The sequence below is a fragment of the Sebastes fasciatus genome, chromosome 2, assembly GCF_043250625.1.
Source record: "Sebastes fasciatus isolate fSebFas1 chromosome 2, fSebFas1.pri, whole genome shotgun sequence".
NCBI lineage: Eukaryota > Metazoa > Chordata > Actinopteri > Perciformes > Sebastidae > Sebastes > Sebastes fasciatus.
The window spans coordinates 41840916-41867384 of record NC_133796.1 but is presented as its reverse complement, the minus strand read 5'-3'; the positions used below and the strand labels follow the sequence as shown (position 1 = coordinate 41867384).

The window sequence follows — 26469 nt, the reverse complement described above, 5'->3', positions numbered from 1 at the left end:
CACTAGGAGCTGTGAGCTGTTAGCAGTCTATGTTGCTGCCTGCCATAAACTGAGGGACAGGAACAGGGACATCAACTGAGGGACAGGGACATAAACTGAGGGACAGTGACAGTGACGTAAACTGAGGGACAGGGACATAAACTGAGGGACAGGCACAGGGACATAAACTGAGGGACAGGCACAGGGACATAAACTGAGGGACAGGGACATAAACTGAGGGACAGGGATAGTGACATAAACTGAGGGACAGGGATAGTGACATAAACTGAGGGACAGGGACATAAACTGAGGGACAGGGACATCAACTGAGGGACAGGGAAATAAACTGAGGGACAGGGACAGTGACATAAACTGAGGGACAGGGACATCAACTGAGGGACAGGGACAGCTGTCTGCACCTTGTTGTTGTTTGTTTGTTAGTTTGCTTTGTTTCCTGTTGATATTGTTGTTCCAACAAATTTGGACTTGTTATGAGTTTTATTTATTTGATTTGATTGATGTTAATGAAATGTAACTATTGTAAATTTTCATCATTTGAATATGCTTTGGTAATATGTATAGTGTTACGTCATGCCAATAAAGCCATTTGATTTGAATTGAATTGAATTGAACTGAATTGACTAAGCATTACATGATCTCTATCATCTGAAAATCAAAAAGCAGCAGGTAGTGGAAATATTGTACACAGCCTTATTAGAACTGAGCCACGTGAAATATGTGCTTATCAGCATTATTGTTTACAATGCTGTTGGTGTATGGGATATTTTGTGTGCTTGCTGCACATTTGCCATTGGGTCAATAAGGGCACAACTCATTTTTGCTCAAGTCCCTCCGATAAACGGTTAATCCAGACATGCTCCCTGCAGGAATACCATCCTAATTAATATGGGACATTACTAAACAGAGATTACATTTACAGCCGTGAGCAGCCTGTAAAGAATTACTGTAGGAAATGAATCATCATTTTCATTTCACATTAAAATAACTCATCATAATGTGAATCTAGAGTGGAGATGAAGGCCCCATGTCCAGTATGTGGTATGGTCTGGTCTGGTCTGGCCTGGCCCCGCCTCTCTCCCACAGGCAGGAAGTGCGCGCATAGGGCGGGCCCATGGGCGGGCCAAATGCTGCTGGTCACCAAACTTTACCCCTCTGTAGTGAAGTTGACCGAGAGGCCTCCTGGTGCTCCTGACTCTGACTAGCAGACGGGAACAACTCCAACAGCTTGTTGGCTGCGTTATTCATCATTCTGCGTGGAAACGTGTGCTGCTGAAAGCACCATCTAAGAGCTCGGATTAGAACACATCAGGGATCCACAACACATCACGGTACCGGGAGGATGGGACTGTTCACCTGAGCGACCTCTTCACGGATTACGGTGAGTCTGCGCAGATCTCTGTGTTTTTTTTAGATAGTTTATGAACCTGATCTACCGGAGGAGGATTCATAGGTTTCATTTAACTGCAGCTCTGGTTTCGGTGCCTTCTCTCTCCTCAGTATTACCGGCTTCACTTGCTGGTTATGAAACGTTCACTAACGTCGCTGCTGGGTCTGTTAACACGGAGCCGTTGAGCTGTCTGGATTCTCCGGTTTGACGGTTTTAAAACTGTTTTACTAACGAGAAGTAGACGGTGCTTGCTTGCTGCTGGTGACGTGACACAGATGTGTTTATATGTTTATGGGGGGAACTGAACGCTTCTTCTTCACGTGACCTTATTATTGCAACATTGTCCGGTAGTAACGAGTCACACTTTGGCCACAAACGTAGCAGAGTTTAGAGCGAGCCGCCGCTGTTACCGGAGACACGTTCCGCGCCGCTGTTACCGGGGAGACGTCTCGCGCCAAGCATTTCAAAAAACTGTTTACCTGCGCGGGACAGTCTCTCCACTTCCGCTACGCTGCCTCGGGCGGCGCTCCCATTGGCTGCTTCCGACAAAAAAGGGCGGGACCGCTGCGTCCGTTGGGCCCGGCGATTCGATGGAACGCACGTCAGTTACCGCCAATATAAATCTGCTGTTTTGATTCGATTTAAACTGATTTAGTGATTAATAATATTAATTTGATCTGGAAAGACGTGAAGTGATCTCATCAAACCATCGGTCCATAGTTGAGCTCTTCTTTTATCGCGCTGTTTCACTGAAGAAGCGGTAAGGATGTTCCTCCGAAAGTATGTGGAAATGAATGAGCACCGTGTATTAATGTAGGTCAGCTAATAAACAGGTTATACGGTTTCAGATCGATTACTGCTCGTTAATCAACTACGGTAACAAAATAGGACAAACTCCACAAGTTTGAGTTTGTTTGTTGGAACAGATGTTATCTAGCATCAGTGAATAGCTGTTTCTTTACCCGTACTGGTGGAGCATATTATACGTGTTTTAATCAGATGTCAATAGTTGTTTGATACCATCACTGAGCTCAATCTATCACTATATTGCCAGCTAACATTAGCTAATACTATCCTTATGACATTCTTCTGCTAAGGTGGAACATGTCAAGTACAGCCCTGGAATCTCAAACGCTAACCCAGAGATCACATTCAAAGGTCAGTACGGACAAACATCTGTATTTGATATAACATGCTTGGGCTTGTACCTTAAACATTATTCTGTTCTCCTCTTGCTGACTAGGATGATGGCTTTGTAGCACCCCAGGTTCCAGGAAATACTCCAAAGAAGTTATCAGGTCCGTGTGCAGTGTCAGTGGAGAACCAGCTGACCATGGGTCCCCTCACTACACCGAAAAAAGGAAGGGAAGTAGGCTCTGTTGACCCCTGGACGCCGACCTCCAACCTTAAGATGCTCATCAGTGCTGCTAGTCCTGACATCAGGAACCGAGAGAAGGAGCTGTGCATGGACGGTCTTGACCCGTCACAGGTACTTAAAAACTTCTCATTAACACACGAGAGACACTTTCTGATCAGTCGAGGTGTTCAAATGAATACATTTCTTATCTGTTGCTGTCTGTTATCTTCCTGTAGGACACAGAAAATGGAGAAGAGTCAGAGAAAATGATCAGCAGGAAAGAGAAGAGTCTGGGTTTGCTATGTCATAAATTCCTGGCCCGCTACCCGGATCACCCAGACCCTGCCCTCAAAAACTACATCTGCCTGGATGATGTGGCCACTGAGCTCAGTATGTCGTCTCTATCAAATATTTGTTGTCATTTTAACAAAATCAATTCTACAATATCCATCTATTAAGATCGCAGTCAATGTCAGATATCAGGGCAGCAGCTAATGGCTGCTTTCAATTCTCTTTGACCTGTGAACTGTGTTTCTGTTCAGTTCATATTTTCATTAGAAGTTACCTACTGGAGCCCAAATATTTACAAATTGCTGTATGTAGTAGTTGTCGCATATTAGTAATAAAAGGTTTCAATGTATATTTAGTTTTTTGATAATCATAATCACGATATGCTTTTGTAATAACTGCAGTAATGCCAAAAAAAAAAAATACAAATAATGTGTGTATCATGTAAGTCGGCGTTACATGATATCATATCTCTGAATATCATATCAGTAATTTGGGACCAAACTAAATTAAACGCTCAAAGCTGATTTTCAAATATTTTCCAAATTGCTCATGAATTAATGTCTAGTTTATTCTCATATACGCAAATATGTGAATTTGTGGCAATGTCACATCATTTAACTTTATAAACAGTTTGAATTTCTGCAGTGCGGTCAGTTTCTTTGTGATACTAGTTCAGTTATTAACTAGGGCTGTCAATCCATTCAATATATATATATATATATATATATAAATTTTTATCTGTTCAAAATTAACCTTAAAGGGAGATTTGTCAAATATTTAATACTCTTATCAACATGGGAGTGGACAAATATGCTGCTTTATGTAAATGTATGTATATACTTAATATTGGAAATCAATTAACAACACAAAACAATGCTAGATATTGTCCAGAGTTTTTCTTTGCTAAAATTTAGCATAGTTTGGAGCATTATTTAGCCTTCTTCCCGACAGCCTAGTATGACATGGTTGGTACCAATGGATTCCTTCGGTTTTTGTAGTTTTAAAACTGAGCCCGCTATAACCTCAGAAAGATCGATTGCGTTAATGCGTTAAAAAAATAGTGGCGTTAAAAGGATTTTGCGTTATTATCGCGTTATCTTTGACAGCCCTAGTATTAACTTTGCTTCATGTGTTTTCTCTCCCGCCTGCACAGGTGTAGAACGCCGGCGCATCTATGACATCATGAACGTGCTGGAGAGCCTGCACATGGTGAGCCGTTCAGCCAAGAACCGCTACACGTGGCACGGGCGGACCAAACTGGCTCAGACTCTGGCCATCTTGAAGCAGGTGGGCGAGGAGCAAAGGTACGGCCAGCAGATGCTGCACATCCGGCAGCGTATCCTGGACAGGGAGTTTGACCTTGACGGGGAGGAGAAGGAGAACGAGGAGGTGGTGGAGCTGGAGAGTGGGGAGCAGGGACAGAAGGAGCTCTTCTTTGTGGAGCTTCCAGGAGTAGAGTTCAAAGCAGGTAAGAAGCTTGAGTGCTGTGTATCGTATTTTAGTTTCAGTATTCAGGCTGGCCTTTTGGTTATTCCTGGGTTTCCACAGGCATTACATATCCTTGAATATAACCTCTTAAAATTTACAAAAGTTCTTCATAAGACAGAAAATTAAAATTTAAACAAAAGTGCTGTAAATTTAAGTTTTTATTTTTATTTTCCGTTTGTCCTGTCCAGCCTCGGTTAACAGTCGGAAGGACAAATCTCTGAGGGTGATGAGCCAGAAGTTCGTCATGCTCTTCCTGGTGTCTAATCCTCGCGTGGTCAGTCTGGACGTGGCCGCCAAGATCCTGATTGGAGAGGACCAGGGCGCAGATCAAGACAAGAACAAGTTCAAGAGTGAGTAGAGAGCCTGCCAGATACAGTGCGTTTCTCACTGTTATGCAGGGTCAAAGTAAAATGATGCTGGTGTGTGATTTTGGATCTCATCTTGGAAAATAGTTCACATTAGGCTATTTCTTTCACTGCCAGCTTGTTCAAAATGTGTTTGCTGTCAAATGCAGTGTGTTAGTATCAGATCGTAGATGTCATTTTAATGTGTGGATGTTATAAAGTTTGTCCCAAGACCTCAATATGTTTGTGGATACAGTATCTTCCTAATGTGAAACTTTCATGCACTGTAAAGCCGTTTAAATCTTTTTAAAAGGTCTAAACAAAATACATTTATTACCTGTATACCATGATTAAAGTCAGTATTGTTATATATTAGGGCTATCGATCAATTAAAATATTTAATTGCATTTAATCACATGATTGTCCATAGTAATCATAAATTCATTCTTCATCTGTTCAAAATGAACCTTAAAGGGAGATCTGTCAAGTATTTAATCCTCTTATCAACATGGGAGTGGGCGAATATGCTGCTTTATGCAAATCTATGTAGATATTTATTATTGTAAATCATTAACAACACAAAACAATGACAGATATTGTCCAGAAACCCTCACAGGTACTGCATTTAGCATAAAACAATATGCTCACATCATAACATGGCAAACTGCAGCTCAACAGGCAACAACAGCTGTCAGTGTGTCAGTGTGCTGACTTGACTATGACTTGCCCCAAACTGCATGTGATTATCATAAAGTGGGCATGTCTGTAAAGGGGAGACTCGTGGGTACCCATAGAACCCATTTACATTCACATATCTGGAGGTCAGAGGTCAAGGGACCCCTTTGAAATGGACATGAGTTTTTCCTCGTCAACATTTAGCGTTAGTTTGGAGCGTTATTTAACCTCCTTCGCAGTCCGCTACAACCTAAAAATCACAAGTTGCGTTAATATGTTAAAAGAAATAGCAACATTAAAGCAGCAGTAAGCAGTATATGTTTGGCATTATTGGGCAAAAATTCCATAATAACCTTTCAGCATATTGTAATTCAAGTGTTCTGAGAGAAAACTAGACTTCTGCTCCTCCTCATGGCTCTGTTTTCAGGCTTTAGAACATCTAGCCCGTGACGGTAGACTTTGACCAATCACAGGTCATTTCATAGAGAGAGCGTTCCTATTGGCTGTACTCCGGTCATGTGACCATAACCTGGCGTTCCTTCAACAGATTTCACAATGGCGGCGGCGTCACAAACTTTTTCATTCTACAGCTAAACCTTGCACTACAAGATGATTCAGAGAACATCTGAGGAGAGAAATAGGCATTAACATAACAGAATATTGATTCATATTTGATCAGCGCTGCCTAGTTTGACCATTTGGTCGGAGTTCACGAGTGATTGACAGCTGCTCATCACAACTGCTCGTTTTCCTCCGGTCTGTGAAATCTTGCAGATGCCGTTAGGAGCACCGGAGGACACAGAGGCACATGATTATTTTCAGGTTACCTGTCTCATGTACTACTGTCACCATATAGCGACCGTTGTATAAAAATAACTTTATTTAATCATATTTTCTCCAATCTCGCCTACTTCAGACTTTAAAACAAATTTGAATAGAAATGGTCATTGTACACATTCTCATTGTACAGCTGGATGCACAAGTTTTAGATGCAGGTGCGGTGTCATGTGTTTTGATGTGCTAGTTAGAATATGTTGTGCTTCTCTGTATTGGCAGTAGATAATGTTGCTGTTTGTTTCATGTGTTTGCAGCCAAAGTGCGCCGGCTGTATGATATCGCTAATGTGCTGCGGAGCCTGAAGCTCATCGAGAAAGTCCATGTGACAGAAATGAGGGGGAGGAAACCGGCCTTTGAATGGGTCGGCCCCGAAGAATTCCCACAAGTCAAAGGTATCACCTGACCTCTTTTCCCATTTACATTTTAGTCCACATTACAGGGGATTCAGGGCCGAGCATCACATTTATATTCATGTTTAAGATACAAACTATTGTGTGTTAAATTATTATCTCCTAGTTTCACTGACTAAACATTAAACGATTGTTTCAGACTTGGAGAACTCCACGTCCGAATGCTCTACCAAGAAGAAAAGTGTACTGGAGTCCCGCGCGTCTGTAGACAACTGTGCCAAAAAGCTATTTTCATCGCCCGGGGCGAAACGCAGCTTCACCCGGCACCCCTCCCTCATAAAGCTGGCCAAGAGCATTCAGGACGACCGCCGGAAGATCAACTCTGCCCCCAGCAGTCCTGTCAAGAGTTCCCTCAGTGAGTAGACAACATGTTTCTTCACTTCAGACAAGGTTTACTATTGTGGAGTGTGTTTATGAATGGCGTGATGACACATCTTTTTCTCTTTTGTCTTCAGGCGACTCATGGAACACTGACTTCCCAAACAAAATGGCCCAACTTGCTGCTATTTGTAAGATCGAGCTTGACCAGAAGGCGCCGTAAGTTTGGTTCCATTTAGAGTAGACTGTTCAACCTAAATGGTTTGGGGTTGTTTAGGGCTGCAACTCACCATACTTTTCATTGTGGATTAATCTGTTGATGATTTTCTGGATTAATTAAATGGATTAGTTATTAGTTATTTGGTCTAGAAAATGTTAGAAAATGGTGAAAAATGTCAGTGTTTCAAAGCCCAAAATGACATCCTCAAATGTCTTGTTTTGTCCACAACTCAAAGATATTCAGTTTACTGTCATAGAGGAGGAAAGAAACCAGAACATATTCACATTTAAGAAGCTGCATTCAGAGAAGTTTGACTTTTTTTCTGACTCAAACCAATTAATTAATGATCACATTTATTTATTTCGATAGTTGACAGATAATGAATCATTGCAGCTCTGGGTTATTTAAATGAAATCTGGTGCGTTTGTCTGTTAGTGGCGTTGATGGGGGATCAGTAACAACATCGCTGACCACCTGAAAATGTTTTTCTCAGTTCACTTCCAAGCAGACTGCCCTCCCTGATCAGTCACTGGATTATGTGAAACGGATAAATGACACTTGAAATAATTTGATATGTAAACTTAATAAATTTAACAAATCCATCTGCTTATTATGGCAACCATTTCACCCTTCATGTGTGGGGTCACACTACTGAGGATGCATGCTCACTGGTCACCAAAAAGATCCAAATAATGAATTAGCTGTCAGCTTGGGATTCATTTTTACAACTCTGGAGTGGTTTTCAAACAGATGAAAACTAGCAGCAGTAGATCATTCAATGAGAATCATACTACAGGTTCAGCTCCCAGCCTTACATTTTATAATACGGTCATTATAGATCTCTAGAGTGTTAACTGAGAGTCCTGCTTCTGTTCCAGGACTGGAGCTGAGGATCCAAAGCCTGCTGCTGCTGTGAGGCTAGAACCGACCTCCTCTGTTTCAATGGAACCGCCTCAGGCACCGCTACTAACTCCAACCCAGGAGACCAGAGTCAACACTACTGTCCACCTCACCCCCAACACGCCGCTGGCAGCCCTGCCCGCAGGCTCCGTTGCCTACATCCCCGCACGGTGTTCACCCCTGATCCCCGTCCTGTTACATCAGCCGCGTGGGAGCGGGCCCTATGCCGTGTATATGCACACTTCTTCCCCCAGGCCAAACCCTCTGGCCAGGCCGCAGCCGACCAGCCTCGCCGTGCGCTCTATGACCTTTGAGGATAAGACTGGGCAGAGCCCGACGGGCCAGTGTGCAGCGAAGAGCTGGCCGGCTGTCAGGGCGTCAGACGTCAGCCCCTTGGCGCTCAAACGGCTGCGATCAGATTCAGCCTTAGAGAGTAGCCCCTCCAAAGCCAAGAGGACCGACATCAACTTTAAGGTAAAAAATAAATCAACACACTTTCATATAACAGTCTGATTAATTAATGTTGAGAGTGGTTGGTCTTTTGCAAATTCCTCTAAATTACAAATGTCAAAGGGCAGGTGGTAATTAATCAATAAAACTGATGTTTAAAATACAAATTCACTTTAAAAATATGAATGTTATTTATTTCTGACATTTAGTATTTTCCACCCTCTCTGTCCCCCTCTTCCTGTAGGACGCTTCTCCTAAGCTGTGTGAGATCCTGCAGGCCCGTCTGAAGACCCGTCGCGGCACTCAGCAATCGAGCCGGCCCTCGCCTCGCGCCCTCCATCTGGACCCGGAGTTCGTCAACACCCCCGGCGGTGCTGCAGCCAGTCAGACACTAGAGCAGAGTTTGGAGACCTTCCTGGACAGAGAGGACAAGACGGCGAACTCCGACAGCGAGGCGAGATTAACACCGGTCAGAATCGTACCCTTCACGCCAGGACAGCTCCACGCCGAGGTAAACGCACAAACCCGATGCTTACCGGGCTTCAGTTAACGCCAGTAAGGCTTTTGATTTGCAGTATGTGTGACATTTATTTTTCTGCCTGTCCAGACTTTAGTCCCGGCCGGATACCTGATCCCGATCTCCCAGCAGTCCCTCATCGGCTACAGGGAAAGTCAAGATTCAGGGAGAGAAAGCAACAGGGCTTCAACTCCCACTTACAACATCTACCAAACACCAACTGCAGGTAAAGATCGGTCTCAACATGTTGGTTTGAGGACTTGTCTTTTGTTAAAACCATTGTGGGAAATTACTGCCAGTAATTCTTTTCATATCAGTTAATCTGTTGATTACTCTTTTGGTTGATCAGATCAGTTGATTTGTCCAACCAACCGTCTGAATGTACAATGATATAAAAGAGAGAAAAATAGCAAATCCTCACTCCTGATCATCTGGAACCAGAGATGGTTTTTCTTGGACAATGATTTAAAACCATTAATTCATCATCGAAATTGTTGTTGATTAATTTTCTATAGCTTAACTAATCTATGAATGGTCTAATCTTTTAGGCATGGACAATGATTTTTCTCTACTTTTAGGGCTTTTGCTTTTCGTTTGTTAAATTAGTCTTGGTTTTTCTTGATTTTGTGTTTTTTTAATAGCTCAAAATTAACTTACTAATAATTAGGGGTGAAAGAAAAAATTTAATATCGCGATATTACGTTTTGTGATACTGTATCAATTCTCAAAAACACCATATCGATTTTTAATTAATAGTTTACATGCAAAGATGAAACCAGTCAATACTTCATTTGCAAAGAGATGCTCCCTCTCAGAGTAGAGCTGTGATGTTGGATGTTACAGAGTAATAAATGCAGATCCCACTGATGTTCTTTTTACTAGGACAGTTTTCATAAAATGTGATTTTAAAAAAATTGCAATATATCGCCTTACAGTATCGCAATATATTGAATCGTAACCCCTTAACGATGATACGTATCGGATTCTTGACAATACATCGCCCTACTAAAAACTAGATTAGAGAAAGCGTCTACTGTTTTAACTGTTTTATTTTGCCATCAACAGGCTCCAGAGCTGCCCTAGCTCAGGAGATTACACCCACCAGCCTTCGTCTTCACAGATCAGCCGCTGCCTCGCCACACGCCATCCAGCAGGCCCACCGCCTCCACAGCCCCAGCCCTGCCATCCTCAACTTCACCCTGCAGAACCTGGGTCTGATCTCAGGCTCCAGCCCAGGGAACGCCTTCGCCGCCCCCCAGACTCCAGAGTGTGCCAACACCCTGTCCAGCCCACTGCCGGGCCCACTGGCTCTGCAGCAGAGAGGCATGGTGTTCATCAAACCCGTGTCCCCTGTGCCTCTCCAGCAGGCTGTGCAAGGGCAGCCAATGGCCCTGTTCAGTGTACAACAGGTAAAACAACTTGTGTTTAAACAGTAACTTCACTGCCTTTTATTCTTTCAAATGAATGGGACACTTTGAACTAGAGATGCACCGATTGCAGTTTTCCTGGCCGATTCAGATTTTTTTTAAAGTCTGACCTGCCGGTCCGATTTTCTTTCTTTCTAAGAACTATTATTGACAGAATACTCAAACAGTTTTGTAACTTTTCTCATGGAAAATTGAAATTCACCTTACCTTCTCTCGCTCAAACAAACCTCAAAATAAAAGTGCTCCAGGTTACTGGACAAATCAAATCCAACTGAACGTGAATTCAGGGTTCCTCGGCAGTATGGAATATGATTTTAGTAATTTCCACGATAAGATAAGTATGGAAAAAAGAAAAGAGAGAATAGAAAAACATTTGTTTCCAGAATATTGCCTCTATTCTGTTTTCTAAAATATAAAATTCAGAATTTCTAAAAGTAAATTGATCATACAAGCAGAGTGTTTTCCATGGTGTTTGGAGCAGCCAGTACAGCCACAATGTGTACCACTGTGGGCCAGAGCAAGCTTGATGTCGTTGAAAGCAAGGCGAGAAGTAGGCTATGGCGTGGGACTGAATTCACACTCCTACACAGAGCTGCCCCTACGCCTGTACGTCACACCCAGGGCCAGCACGACCATATAGGCCAACTACGCAGTTTCCTATATGGATATCAACTATTCATTATGAGCAAAATAACAATAACAACAAGGGATGTCCATAATTAACCGTTTAACCGTTAACCGACATTAAGCATTTTAACCGATTAACGCTATCGGTTAAAACGGTTAAAAGAAATATTAATAATTAATTAAACAGCTGAGCGTCTTGTCTCTTTAAGGAGAAAAGCTGGTCCACCTTAACAGCCCACCTTAAGAGGCGGAGCCGGAGTTGCAGGATACAGGAAGTCGGCTCCGGTCTCTGGCTCGCTTGAGCGGAGCGGAGGAGTTGTAGTTTAGTAGCATTTATTCACCAACAAATAAACTGTACACACACTGCTACACCTACGATCACAGCTAGAACGCCACCAACAACCTCACACTCACCACCAACACACACACACGGACACTAGTTAAAGTTACGTTGCTCTGACAGACTGTATGTGTGTGGCGGCGGCGAGCAAGAAGCCTCCAGCAATGCTAGAGCTGCTAACGTAGCACAAATACACACAATGTTTATCGGACAATCGCTATCCTTACGCCGGGCAGACAAAGTGTCGTTAATCCGGGCAGACACACAGCTGACAACCTGCTAAACTAATCTAAATGCGGTGAAGACTTTTACTGTGAAAGTGGCTGCATGTCCGCGACACTACACGCAGCATCGTAGCTGCTAAGTTAACGCTCCCGGACGGTGAACTGGAGACTCAGTTGTCTGTTGTGCTCATACACTGCAGCTGGCGCGACGCACAAATCTTGTCGGTTAACGGTTAATAATCGGTTAACGATGGTCGGTTATCAGTTAAGAACATTTTTCAAAATGAGCATCCCTAATAACAATATAATAATAAAAAGTAACCAATAGCAGTAACTGCAGGCAGACAGCACAGCTAATACTTTAAATACTGAGGGGGAATACGAGAGGCCCCTCCCAATTTGGACTGATGTTCGTTTTTGTTGAAATCTGATTGGCTCGGTCATTTCCATCGTGAACGCGACGAACTGTGACTAGTGATCCAGCTCACCTCAGCTTGCCTGGCCAGTCTTGTTTTGATTGAGAGCAGTGGCGACGTGCTGATAGAACCGTGAGGTGTCATCCACTATGAAGTGTGAATGTCTTCAGCATCATCACATTCTCTTTATACCACAACAACTGCATTAGGGTTCAAACTACTGCCCAGAATGTTTCCTCTCGCACCCTGTTCACCATGAGGTCTGTGGATCATCCACATTATTAAGACTACCGTAACTAACTGAACACTGTCTGTTGTCCAGCCTCTGATGACCACCCCTAAAGGGACAGCGCTCCCCCAGCAAAGCTTCTTCCATACGCCGGTCCCCGTCTCCCCCCTGGCTGCCATGGTAACCACCGGTGGACACCTGGCCACCAAAACTGTTTACATCCCTCAGAGGAAGCTGGACGTGGCCACAGAGGACTCCTGAAAGGAACCCCTGTGATGACTGTGTACATTATTTGTGGGTGGGTGTCTTTTATTTTCTGTCTGGTTAGCATTTTACAGTATTCATTACCTCTGAACATTTCACTTCATTCTCATCGCAGCCAGCTCTAAAGCAGCTTCGGCCCAGTGGACACATTTCAAATCAAGTTCACCAGAAACTCATGAACACTGTGGTCATGAGTAGAAGTTGTATTTCCAGGACTAAATTTGCATAATTGAATGGAGGAGCGTTAAATATTCTTGTTGATTTCTTTTTTCTTTGTTAATTTTCTGCTAATGGGGGTGATGTGAACACCAATTTCCTTTTTCCAAATGACCAAGAGTAGTAAAAAATCAGTGCTGTAAAGAGCAACACACTTAACGTAAGTCAGATGAACGTTTTGACTGAAAGACAAGTTTGATTGGACACATTGTTGATGGATCATTTTGTCTCTAAGTTAAACCCAATGAGACGGCTTTTGCACATATGTACATGTTGACTGTTAGCCCTGTCCAAATGGACTTGTGAAGAAGATGTGAATGTTTGTGATTCTAAGACTAATCAGATGAGTTTAATTTATAAGGAAATTACCTTCGTTTTCTGACGTCCTGCTAAATGTAAAATGCTAATTGAATTTTAATACATTGTTTTCTATGAACATCATGTAATGTTGGTCTGTGTTTTCGTTTCACAACTGTTGGACTGTAATTAGAACAGACATGAGGTCGCTACCAACAAATATTTTCATTATAGACTAATGTGTTGATTACTTTTAATCTATCAGTGTTTAGTCTATAAAGGAAGAAAATAGTGAAATATGGTGATCTCAGATGGGAACCCAGGGTGATACCTTCAGATTGTTGTGATGAACCAACAGTCCAAAACCCCTAAAGACGCTCATTTACAATGATGAAAAGTGGCACTTTGTCATATTAAGAAACAGGGACAGGCAAATGTTTTTACCATTTTTCCTTGATAAATGACTTAAAGGGACTCTATGTAAGAATCAGAAATGTCTTGTTAACAGCGACACCTGTGGCCGTTAAGTCAACGGAAGTCGGCGTCCTGTTGCTCGCGCTTGTGCTCGCTCTACATAGACATGAACGAGCATCGCTCAAAACAGTGAGGCGACACACGTCAGCTAAAAGCACAATATCACTCTATATTTCAGCTGCTTGGCAGTAATGTTAGCTGACCAGACGAAGGTCTCTCCATGAATCACTGCTGATACTGTGTTTCTTGCTTCAGACTTCCGTCTTCTGCAGTGTGTAGTGTGCGCGCATGCACGTGAGAGGTGGAGCGAGTGAGAACGAGCGCGGTGTGAGTGAAGGCAGGCAGAGGAGCAGAGTACAGCAGAGACTCCGGTCCTGGAGACCAAAGCTACGGTCTCCCCCGCGTCCTCCGACCGCGACCAACACTGTTTAACAGACGGGCTTCACTAAATCTTTGCGGTTTTGGTGCTTCTGTGTAGTTTGTGTTGGAGTCTGAGTCTGAACAGCGTAGCCACACGCGAGTGCGCATGGGACACCGACCCGGATTGATTTATACGTGTAAGAAGTTACAAACAGTCCCTTTAAAGGTCCCATGTTGTAAAAAGTGATATTTTCACGTCTTTTTTATTATAGAGCAGGTTGACGTGATATATAAATACTGTGAAAGTATCAAAATGCTCAATCCATGGAGCCCGTATTCAGAAACTACCTTTGAAACAAGCTGTTAGACAATGTTGGACAATTTCTGTCCACTTGCGATGTCACAAATCTACAATATTTAGACCATTTTACAGTTTTAAATGTAAACTTTCTAAATGTGTCCCAGTTTATTTCCGGTTCCAATGTATGTAAATAACATCAACTGACAGGAAGTAAACATGGACCCGAGCTGTTGCCTAGCAACGCAATTCCGTTGAATTCTGTTGAAATGTGCTAAAACGGAGCATTTCAGACAGGTTGAATACAGGTATATTCAGGCAGACAGGATGAGGAAAATAAAGTTGTTTTTTTAACATTACAGCATGTAAACATGTTCTAGTCAAAACGTAAAATACAAGAATGAAACTGAAAATTTGCATAATATGGGACCTTTAAAATGGCCACCATAGAGATGATAAACCATTTTGATCTACCGTAAGTAGATCCTCTTGGGGACATCCACAGGCCAAACTTTAACATTCATCCATCCAACCGTTTTGTTTTCTGGTGTGTAATGGTCATCACAGAGTCACTAGTGTAGCTCACAAATGTGTTCCCATTCAGATGTGCAGTTGTCAGGCATCATTTATGTCCATAATCCTGTAACATACCATGAGGATGTCTCACTGTCACTCACAGTTCTGTTTAGAGCTTCCTGTGTCTGCCTGTGAGTCCAGAACAAATGTTGGACTGGCTGATGTTCAGGCCTCTTTCAGCCTGTGATGAAGGGTCAGAGGGCTCTGCTCTGCTCCGTCACCAGTTATTTTAGTAGGATAGTCTCATTGAGGCGTCACCGGTGGACCGCGGTGATGGCGAGATGGACGGTATTTAAGCCGCCCGGGGAGCGTTCACTGCCACATTAGGACTGAAGCACACAGGATACAAGGTAAGGACTCATTTCTGTCGTAGTAAAGCTTCCTGTTTGTAGTTGAGGGGTATATTACAACATGACCCTAAGCATCAGGAGTCAGCTCCATGTGAGATCTCTGATTTGTCTCAAGATAAATCAGATATTGTTTGTGGTGTTTGATGGAGAGGCAGCCTGGCGTTTGTCTGTGTGGCATCTCAGTAAAGCCTCAGCTCCTAGAATATCACATACCGGTCCTGGGAGGGGACGGCAGCCTCTGATATGAGCAGAAAGTGGAATGTCAGGCAGGATGGCACTACCACATCTCCAGGCTGACAAGTAGTACTAGAGTCCAATCTGATGAGAACCATGGAAACTGATGAGGAAATAGGAGTAACCGCATGTTAAAAAAGACAGAAATATCAAGACATCACACAGGTACGGTTAGGGTTTTAGGGTTTATTTAAGATCTAGGTCAGAAGGTTCTCTCAGTTCAGAGGAATCACTCATTAGATTGAAGTTGAACTCTCACTCCTGTGTTACCTACAGTTCTATTATTCAGTCTACAATCACATCGGATATGTCCATGTCCTGAACAGATACAGGGTTCCATGATTCAATAACGTTACACTGAACTGCTATTAACTAATCAAATGTAAATACCATATGCATCCTGTGACTATGTAATGTATATAGTGAACCGTATTTCATTTATATCAGTCAAATCAACTTGAAAATAATAACAATTGAAGCACTCATCTGTGCACCAGTCAATCCCAAAAGGAAATATGGAGCTAAATGGCAGGTTGAAGGGTCTTGAACATGTTGTCTGTGGTGATCATAATGCTACATTCAATGTATGTATCCTATAAATGGAGCTGCTGGGATGCAAGAAAATGTCAGACTTGATCTGACATTGAATCACTTATCATTTATCAAATGAAAATATTGAAACACTTTAGATCTTAACATGCTGGGAGGTCTTGCCTCGTCCTCATTTGATATCATTACAAATGAGTATTTTAATTATTTTAAGATATTACATGACAAAAGAGCTGAAATAGTTAGTTGATTAATTGATTGGCAACAATTCCGATAATCGATTCATCTTTTATATCATTTTTCAAGCAAATATGCCAAAAGATTCTCTAATTTCAGCTCCTCAAATGTGAAAATGTGCTGTTTTACTGCTTTTTTATATTTATTTTATTTAACCAGGAAGTCCCTTGAGATTGAAATCTCCTTTTTGAGGGAGACCTGGTCAATAGAGCATGCCATTAAATTGATTAAATAAGTATATACCGAGATATTGTCAATGACAGTAATTGTTAGTTGCAGGCTCTAAAAACTATTATGGGGGTAATTTTTGTCAGTAACCAATATATAGATTAAAAATAAATGAAAATAAAATAATTTGTTGCAGTTATTTTTTTTGTTTCTCATGCACATAAACCTTTAATACCACAATTTCCTTTACAGATGCCAAACTTTGGAGGAGGTGCCAAGTGTGCAGCCTGTGACAAGACAGCGTACCATGCAGAGGAGATCCAGTGTAACGGCAGGAGCTTCCATAAGACCTGCTTCATCTGCAGTGAGCACACTGGTTCCTCTTCTCTTTACTGGCGCAGCAGAATATAGAGCTGTTAAACATCCTCCCTCCATGTTACAGAGAGAGAGTATAGTATAGTATAGTCCAGGTTTTGTGGTTTTATTTAGTTTGTTTTATTTCTATTAATTCTCCCTTACTTTAATTTTCTTCATTTCTGTATCTCTTTTTTCTTCCTGCCTTTTCATTTTACTTTAATTTCTCTTATCTCCTGTTTTTTTTCTGTCTTGCTCAATTTTGCCTTTATCCTTTTCTTTATTTTTCCTTGCTTCCTTTTCCTATGATATTCAAACTTAACACCTTCCTTCCTTCCTTCCTTCCTTCCTTCTATGTGTTTCTTTATTACCTCCTTACTTTATTTCTTTCTTTGCTGCCTCCTTCCTTCATTCTTTACTTTCTTTGTTGCTTCATTTTCCCTTTATCTATTACTTATTAGTTGCTTTTTCCCCCTCTGTCTTTTTTCTTGCCGAATTTCATCTTTTCTCTTTCTTAATTTCTTTCTTTCTTTCATTTGGTATTTTCTTTCGTTCCTTTGTTCTTTTTTCTTGCAGCATTTCATCTTTTCGTTCTTTTCTCCTTGCTGCATTTCGTTGGTTTGTTCGTTGGTTGTTCTCTATCTCTTCATACTCTATATACACCACTTCTTCTCTACTACTCTTCATCCTCATCCTGCATGCTCTTTCCTTTTTACAGTTCAGCTGACACTGACCACGTTCTCTCAGTTCATCTCTCATATGTTCTCTATAAAACACCCTTTTTCTCATGTAACTCTCATGTTGTGGTAGTTGAATGGCTGCTTTCTGGCTGCAGAGTTTCCTCTCCTCTCCTCCTGTTTGACCGTTGGGCGTCCTGAACTGAATTTGTCCTGTTGTCATACAGCCAAAGTTGTTAAGCCACAACCATCTGCAGCTCTGATCCAGGGACACCTCGTATAGTTTTACTGCTCTGTGCACAACACAAACACCGTGCGGCTGGTTGGACAGTGAGTCTGTGTGACTGCTGGATTGTTCCAGAGGGAGCTCTGAAAGGCCTCTGTGATTAGCTCACATTCCCCCTTACAGTCTCTTCTCTTCCTACAAATAGAAACACAAGACATCTGACTATGTGTAATGGCACTGTTGACTGATAAAACTAGCTGGGTGGGAGCTTTATTTAACTTCCATTACTCCACCAGGACTCCCCAGTTTGGACAAACTGAATTCATTTCACAACAGCTGGTTCAAATGTGTAAAATATTTGTGTTTCTTTCACACAGTGAGCTGCAGAAAAGGGCTGGACAGCACCACGGTGGCAGCGCACGAGTCTGAGATCTACTGCAAGTCCTGTTACGGCAAGAAATACGGGCCAAAAGGCTACGGATACGGAGCCGGAGCCGGAGCTCTGAGCTCAGATCCTCCTCGACCTGCAGGCCTATACTCTCAGGAGTACGTTCACACTGCACTTAGAGACACAAGTCTGCTTCCATTAATGACTCATTCCACCCAAATCACATGTCAACATATCTGCTCACTTACCCTAGAGCGCTGCAGGGATCACGTATTTTTGTAGGCCAACCAGGAAGTTAGCATCGCCCTGGTTCCCTCCACAAAAAGCCAATGGGATTGTTCCGTTAGGTTTTGGATTTTTGCAGAAAATCAGCTCTGTAGCAAACACGTTTATGATACTTACACGTTTTGTTCAGCAAGATAATCTCCACTAATGAACACCATTTTTATGATTTTTGAAGTGTGAATGCAATCGGCAGAAGTAAAAAGCTAACGTTGGGCTATAAACAAACTACACCACGGTCGCATGACTTCATGTCACCACCACTGCGCTAAAGACGGAGTAGTGTTCGGCATGATAACATTTATAGTCTCATTTAGCCACTTGATAGTAACCGCCTTTTTTAAGACACGTAAAGGCTTCAAAATTCAGTATTATTTTATGTTGTAGAATGAAACGTTAAAATCTCTTTAGCTTGTGTTAACCACATCCACCAACCTTATTTCAGCCATCTAACTAAAAACCCATTGACTTCCAGACGAGGGAACCAGAAGGGCTCATTTCCGGGTTTTGGGACTCATTCCTGCATCACAGAGAGGCGAAGTCCCGCCCCTTTCAGTGGACCTCATGGGACCTTATTTCAGGACAAATCTGAATTGTAGTCAATGGCGAGAGACAAATCATTTTTTGATCCCGTCTGAATTGCGCCAGGTCAAACACACCAAACACAGATGATGTTTGTCAATTTAAAACGTCATTTTGTAAGTCAAGACATTCGCAGTTTGTCCTCAAACTGTTGAAGTATCAGGCTGTGAAAATACGTCATTAGAAAGACGACAGGTCTGATCGTTCTTTCTCCTCTCGGCTGATAAAAAGACCAGGAGTCGCTGTATCAAACACTTCAGGTCAGATAACATTTTATTTGTGCGTGGTCATAGCTAAGTTAGCTAGCTAGCTAGTGTTGGTGACATATATTGTGTGAGAAGAAAGAGATGTAGTTCACTGAGCGGTTTCACAGTCATGTCTAGAAGAACCCGCAAATTGCAGAAACTTGCTAAAGCTTGCAAAAACTCTCACAAGACTCGCTGCCTGACAACCTATCCTAACCTTAACTGATCAAGCTCAATGCCTGACCTTAACCATCTCGCGAGAGTTTCGCAATTTGCGTGTTACCTTCCAGACCATGGAGGTTGGAGGCGGGCTCCCGTTCATTTCTATGAGAGTTGCTCAGTGTTGCACGAAGCCAAACCGGCTTGACTGCCGAGTGATAAAGTACCAACATCGTCCCGTGATCTTCTTCATCCATCGGTCCGATAGAGCATGGATGTATTAAAAGAACTGGATCCAGCGTTGTAGGCGGGGCCCCCTTCATTCCTATGAGAGTTGCTCAGTGGCGCATGAAGCCTAAATGGCTCAACTTCCGTCTGGAAAAGTACCCGGATCTTGGCGGAGTAGCGTCCGAGATGATTGGCAGAGTATCGACCGCTCGGTCACATGACTTGGTTACGGGGTCCCAACGTCACGCCATTGTCACGGCTTGCGCTCCAGCCTCGGTCTGGGTCTCACTCACATGAACGAAGGAAGGGAAATAACTCTGGATTTGGCTATTACTGCGTTTTATAACTTTAAAAACGTAATGATTTAAATAAGGACTATTAGAGTGTTCGTACCGGGAAGTTGATTCACCTCAAAAAAAATTATCCGCTGAGATACAAACGTCTCTTTCCCGATTGAAGTCTATGGGAAAAGTCATTTTGGGCCCAATGGCATCACGTGACGGACACGGAAGTTGCAGTACCGCCGTTAGGCCACTACGAAAGTCGGGATCGACAACCGGCATATTTCCTGTGGGCTTGCCATAGAGCAGGCACGGTAATGTTTCCTTTAACTCCTCCTTCCAGCCCTCGCTCCAGCCCTCGCTCCAGCTCTCGCTCCAGCCTCGGTCTGGGTCTCATTCACATGAACGGAGGAAGGGAAATAACTCTGGATTCAGCTGTTAGTGTATTTTACAACTTTTAGGACCTATTGATTTAAATAAGGACTATTGGAGTGTTCATACTGGGATGTTGATTAACCTAAAAAAAAAAGAAGATCCTCTGAGTTACAGACGTCTCTTTCCCAATGTGAAAGTCTTTTTGGGCCCAAAGGCATCATGAGTCTGACACGGAAGTTGTTGTAATTATCTTTTAAATTGACAAACATCATGTGTGTAGTTCATGGCACAATCCAATACCAAAAAATTATTTGTCTCTTGCCGTTTTCTACCGTACATATTTTTTTCTGAAATAAAGTCCTATGGGTCCATCTGAAAAGGCAAGAGACAAATATTTTTTTGGTATTGGATTGTGCCATGAACTACACACATGATGTTTGTCAATTTAAAAGATAATTACAACAACTTCCGTGTCAGACTCATGATGACTTCACCTCTCTATAGTGGTATAAAGCTATATAGGACCTGTATTATAGGTCGTTTTATGTGCGGAGGATTTAGGATATCCACCTGTAAAGTTTCTGCTTCATCATACCTCTTCATTTTTGCTGATTTGGGTGAACTGAAACTTTAATATTTGGCATTCAAACTAGTTAGTATCTCCGGTACGATGGTTCTTTTCTAAACACAGCTGCAGAAACATGTCTATAACTTTCAACATCTTGTTTACCTTCTACATTTAAAAGAAAAAAAGCAAGACACAGCAAGGTCTAGTGTCCCATGATGTGTTGCTGCTATAGGTCTGCCCCCTCTCGGGCTCCGTCCACTAACATTTCTTTAGTCAATTAGATGTTTCTTTTAAGCTTTTTTCATGCTGAATGAATTATTTAGAAGAAACTTATGAGAGCATCTCTAGTAAACTCCCGATTTAAAGTGGTGCTTTCATGTGATTTGAGGAGAAACTCAGTTTTACAGATCTGTCAATTAAGTGTTCAACTAAGAATCTCTTTGGTCAAGGACAGCCCCATACGGCCCCATACTGCCCCATACGGCCCCATACTCCCCCATACGGCCCCATACTGCCCCACACTGTCCCATACTGCCCCACACTGTCCCATACGGCCCCATACTGCCCCACACGGCCCCATACTGCCCCACACTGCCCCATACGGCCCCCTATTGCCCCATACTGCCCCATACGGCCCCATACTGCCCCACACTGCCCCATACGGCCCCATATTGCCCCATACTGCCCCATACGGCCCCATACTGCCCCATATGGCCCCATACGGCCCCATACTGCCCCACACTGTCCCATACTGCCCCACACTGTCCCATACTGCCCCATACGGCCCCATACTGCCCCATACAGCCCCATACTGCCCCATTACAGCCCCATACTGCCCCATACGGCCCCATACTGCCCCATTACAGCCCCATACGGCCCCACACTGCCCCATTACAGCCCCATACGGCCCCATACTGCCCCATACAGCCCCATACTGCCCCATTATAGCCCCATACGGCCCCATACTGCTCCATGTTGCCCCATACGGCCCCATACGCCCCATACGCCCCATACTGCCCCATACGGCCCCATACTCCCCCATACAGCCCCATACTGCCCCATACTGCCCGATACGGCCCCATAATGCCCCATACGGCCCCATAATGCCCCATACGGCCCCATACTGCCCCACACTGCCCCATACGGCCCCATACAGCCCCATACTGCCCCATACTGCCCCATTACAGCCCCATACTGCCCCATACGGCCCCATACTGCCCCACACTGCCCCATACGGCCCCAAACGGCCCCATACTGCCCCATACTGCCCCATTACAGCCCCATACTGCCCCATACGGCCCGATACTGCCCCATTAAAGCCCCATACGGCCCCACACTGCCCCATTACAGCCCCATTACAGCCCCATACGGCCCCATACTGCTCCATGTGGCCCCATACAGCCCCATTACAGCCCCATACTCCCCCATATAGCCCCATATGGCCCCATACAGCCCCATACTGCCCCATAGTGCCCCATACGGCCCCATACTGCCCCATACGGCCCCATACTCCCCCATACAGCCCCATACGGCCCCATACTGCCCGATACTGCCCCATACTGCCCCATACGGCCCCATACTGCCCCAGACGGCCCCATACTGCCCCATACGGCCCCATACTGCTCCATACTGCTCTTTCAGAGGGATTTCCACTCAGACATGAGGGGAACAAAATGTGAACTGTGAATATTCAAAGATAGTGAATACATAAAAGCATACTGGCTGGTAGCAGATTAAAAACAGATCAATCTGTCCTCAAAAATTAAACTACAGATAAGAAAGTCTAACTCCAGTGACTGGAGATTTCATCACACAAAATCTTTTTTTCCAGCTCTAAACCACGACCACCAGCTTCTTCAAGCCCTAGACCTAACCAAGACCATAAATCTTCCCCGAAGTTTGGATGCTCAGACCGCTGCCCTCGCTGCTCCAAAGCTGTCTACGCAGCAGAGAAGGTGATGGCAGCGGGGAAGGTAAGGACACCGTGGTGATTTTTAAGTCTCTGGCTTTTATTTGAATGTTATTTGTTTCATTGTGCTTTTTCTTTCCACACATTTAAAATACATCACTCTTTAATGTAGACTTGTTGCTTTCCTGTTGCCCCAGCAGACTGACTGCAATCTGAATTCAGACCTCTTATCTCTAAATAATCTCTTTCATTTGTTTCTGTTGTTGTTAACGGTACTACCGAGGTGTTCTAGAGCCCAAACAAGTGGTGTAACAGTGGCAGATAATGACGACCCAAGTGCAGAAACACTCTCTTCGAAGCTTTACTTTGGGCAGTGTCAGGCAGAAACCAAAAATACAGCAAAACAGTAAACTGTGGCAGGAACTCTGTGGCAAAGTCATTACAGTCCAACAGAGACTGAGGGAGAGGAGGCCTTATAGAGTCCCACAGGCTGACGAGCTGAGAGAGCTGGGCTGGCTGAGCGATGACTGCAGGCAGGTGCAAAGACCTCCCGTCAGCCACGGAGGACACTCAGGGATTAATACAAGTGGTTGTGTGCTAGTTACCTCACCAAGGCCAAAGGCCTAGGAAGGAGGTTATGTTTTCACCGGTGTTGGTTTGTTGGTTTGTTGTTTGGTTTATTTGGACGATAACTCCAAAAGTCCGAGATGGATTTGAATGAAACTTTTTATAAATAAAAGAATATACATTCACAAATACATCCATAAAAATACATACACAAAATACAAGTGTGAGAACAATATTGTTTCTCTTTTAGCCATGATTTAATACCTTTAGAGTTGTTGGTATTGGTAGACAGTTCCATAATTTTGCTCCTTTAAGACTGATTGTCTAAATTAGCCAATAGCAACACTTCATTAACTGTGTTGGCAAACATAGAAGAATTCAATCTATAGCTTCTTTCTCCACTATCACACTGCTAACGATCACTCTCAGACTCTGCTTATAGTTTGTGATTGCTCACGTCTTTTTTTCTGGGTCCCTAGGGGTCGTAATTTAAGCTTTAGGGGGTTTGTCCTGTTTAAAAGCCAGATTTAGCTTTATTTATCTTTCTTCTTCTTCTTCTTCTTCTTATTATTAATAATTCTGTGTGTGTGTGCAGCCCTGGCATAAAACCTGTTTCCGCTGTGTGCTGTGTGGTAAAAGCCTGGAGTCGACCAATGTGACAGACAAGGACGGAGAGCTGTACTGTAAAGGTACACACACACACACACACAATCACACACGCACACAAACACACACACACACACACACACACACACACACACACAGAGAAAATGATGGTCATTATTAACTCAGCGTTGTTTTTAAATTTTCTCTTCAGTTTGTTACGCCAAAAACTTTGGCCCAAAAGGATTTGGACTGGGGAACGAGGCCATGCTGGAGTAACGACGTTGAACTCTTCTGTCACACACACACACACGGCAGCTGTTGCTATGGAGACTCAGCCTTTTACCTTTACACTGGATGATGTTTGTAATACGTCATAGACACCATATTGTCCTGGGCAGGTCAAATAACAGCAGAGTCAAACTTTATTTTAAGGCCACGATTATATTGAAAATTGAAACAATTGAAACAATGTTGAAACATAATATTTATAAAGGTTCATTGTGAGTACAAAATAAAATGATTTTTGAAATGAAATTGAATGAAATTTTGTTACTTTAAAATGTGTCCTGAATGGAGGTTAATCATGAAAAACAGTTTTTACTCACATGCAGTAAAGAGCAGAGCTACTCATTATTATAACAAATCACTGATTATAGATAATCCTTTTCTTTGTATTACTAATTATAGTTGTGATGATTACAACTTGCCCAACCCTGCTTTTAAGTCCATGAATTTATTTGTTGCCTCCCGCTGTGAGGAGACAATTAGCAGTGCCTCGTCTTGTTAAAGTTACATCATTAATAGAATCTAATTTGCATTCATAAATAATTCTGTGCAATAATGAATTAGAATAATCAAGGCAACAAGTGATTAACAAACGGAGTGTGTTCATTTTTTGCCGAACAATTATGTGTGAGCAGCCGAGCAGAGCGGGACGGGATTAGACAAACTCAATTAGAGCCGTTATCTCACACCGCTAATTTAGAAGAGATGAGAACACGGGGAAAACAGTCACTCTGAAAGAGGACTCTGGTCATGACACTATTATTGTGCCTTTAAGTTTAAACCTGCAGACACTTTGGCTGCCTTAAAGGGACTGTTTGTAACTTCTTCCACGTATAGATCAACCCGGGTCGGTGTCCCATGCTACGCTGTTCAGACTCAAACTCCAACACAAACTACATGGAAGCACCAAAACCTCAAAGTTCTATCTAGTGAACGGGGCTCTGCAGCGGGAAACGTTATCGTCTCCGACCAAAACTCCAGTGTCTCCCCTGTTCCCTCCGGCCGCGGTCGGGAGGCTGAGGCAGGTAAAGCCAACACTAGGATCAGCATTGATTCATGGAGAGACCTTCGTCTGGTCAGCTAACATTACTGCCAAGCAGCTGAAATATAGAGTGATATTGTGCTTTTAGCTGACGTGTGTCTCCTCACTGTTTTGAGCGATGCTCGTTCATGTCTATGTAGAGCGAGCACAAGCGCCAGCAACAGGACGCTGTCTTTCGTTGACTTAACGGCCACAGGTTAACAGGTTGGGCACATTTCTGATTCTTACAAACAGTCCCTTTCACAGACTCCTTTCATATTACACACAGACATTTGTCTCATTGTTAATCTAAAAATAAGAGAATAGAACATACTTTGCCTACTTTTTACGTGCAAAAGGCAGAAATGTGTCTTTGGTTTGCATGTGCAAAACCTGCTGTTAAAGGAACAGTGTGTAACTTTCAGGGGCTCTATTAGCAGAAATGCAATATAATATTCATAACTATGTTTTCATTAGTGTATAATCACCTGAAACTAAGAAGACCCGCTCCGGGTCCTCTTCATGGAGTTCACCATGTTGCTGCTCCATGTTTCTACAGTAGCCCAGAACGGACAAACCAAACTCTGGCTCTAGAGAGAGACTTTCACCTTTTTATGTTACCTGAAGGCCACCGTAGTTCGCTTGTGAAACTGCGGTAACGTGAGCCGCAGAGTGTAAAACCGTGGTACCGCCAGCCGCAGTCTGACTTCCAATGCTCCTAAAGTAGTTTTATTATGGTATGGAAGATGAACGGCGTTACCGCGGCTTTGCACTCGGCGGCTCAGGTTACCTCAGTCTTGTAAAGGGAGGAGTGAGCGGAGGTATACTCAGTTGGTTGCCAAATCCTACACGCTGTCCCTTTAAGTTTAAACCTGCAGACACTTTGATCACAGTGGCTGCCTTAACAGACTCCTTTCATATTACACAGTCATTTATCAAATTGTTAATATAAAAATATAGAATAGAAAATACTTTATTGTCTACTCTTTATGTGCAAAAGGCAGAAATTTGTCTTTAGTTTGCATGTTCAAAACTGCAAAATGTTATTCAAAATAATTCTGGTTAGTGGAGCTGTTAAGTCCCAGTGAAACGAAAGTTAGAGCGTTTTTAACTTCTGTGAGTATTTCACAGTGAAAAGAAATATTTGAGCGGTGTTCAGTTACAAGAGGTATTTAAACCAAATCCTTCGTATTTGATTGGACCGCTTAAAAGTGGACGGGCTTAGAACGTAGTGTG

General features: G+C 43.0%; 2 protein-coding genes across 3 annotated transcripts; both read left to right on the top strand.

Annotated features, from left to right (window-relative positions):
• The first annotated feature begins 1089 nt into the window (after window positions 1-1089).
• e2f8 (E2F transcription factor 8) lies at window positions 1090-13376 on the top strand. Of its 2 annotated transcripts, none has more exons than XM_074624561.1 (14): window positions 1090-1378; window positions 2485-2545; window positions 2631-2876; window positions 2981-3134; window positions 4189-4503; window positions 4712-4873; window positions 6634-6771; window positions 6929-7144; window positions 7245-7326; window positions 8206-8701; window positions 8922-9188; window positions 9285-9420; window positions 10260-10603; window positions 12551-13376. In XM_074624561.1, the coding sequence occupies exons 2-14, from the start codon at window positions 2492-2494 to the stop codon at window positions 12716-12718; spliced, it is 2778 nt and encodes a 925-aa protein (XP_074480662.1). In that variant the 5' UTR covers window positions 1090-1378; window positions 2485-2491; the 3' UTR covers window positions 12719-13376. The 2 variants fall into 2 exon arrangements, with proteins under 2 accessions (XP_074480662.1, XP_074480670.1); XM_074624569.1 differs by lacking the exon at window positions 1090-1378 and adding an exon at window positions 1947-2147.
• Window positions 13377-15129: 1753 nt separating this feature from the next.
• Window positions 15130-24493, top strand: csrp3 (cysteine and glycine-rich protein 3 (cardiac LIM protein)). The gene is made up of 6 exons (XM_074624829.1): window positions 15130-15292; window positions 16733-16844; window positions 18115-18283; window positions 22677-22818; window positions 23917-24010; window positions 24139-24493. Exons 2-6 carry the CDS (start codon window positions 16733-16735, stop codon window positions 24201-24203), a joined length of 582 nt encoding a protein of 193 aa, XP_074480930.1. The 5' UTR covers window positions 15130-15292; the 3' UTR covers window positions 24204-24493.
• The last annotated feature ends 1976 nt before the right edge of the window (window positions 24494-26469 follow it).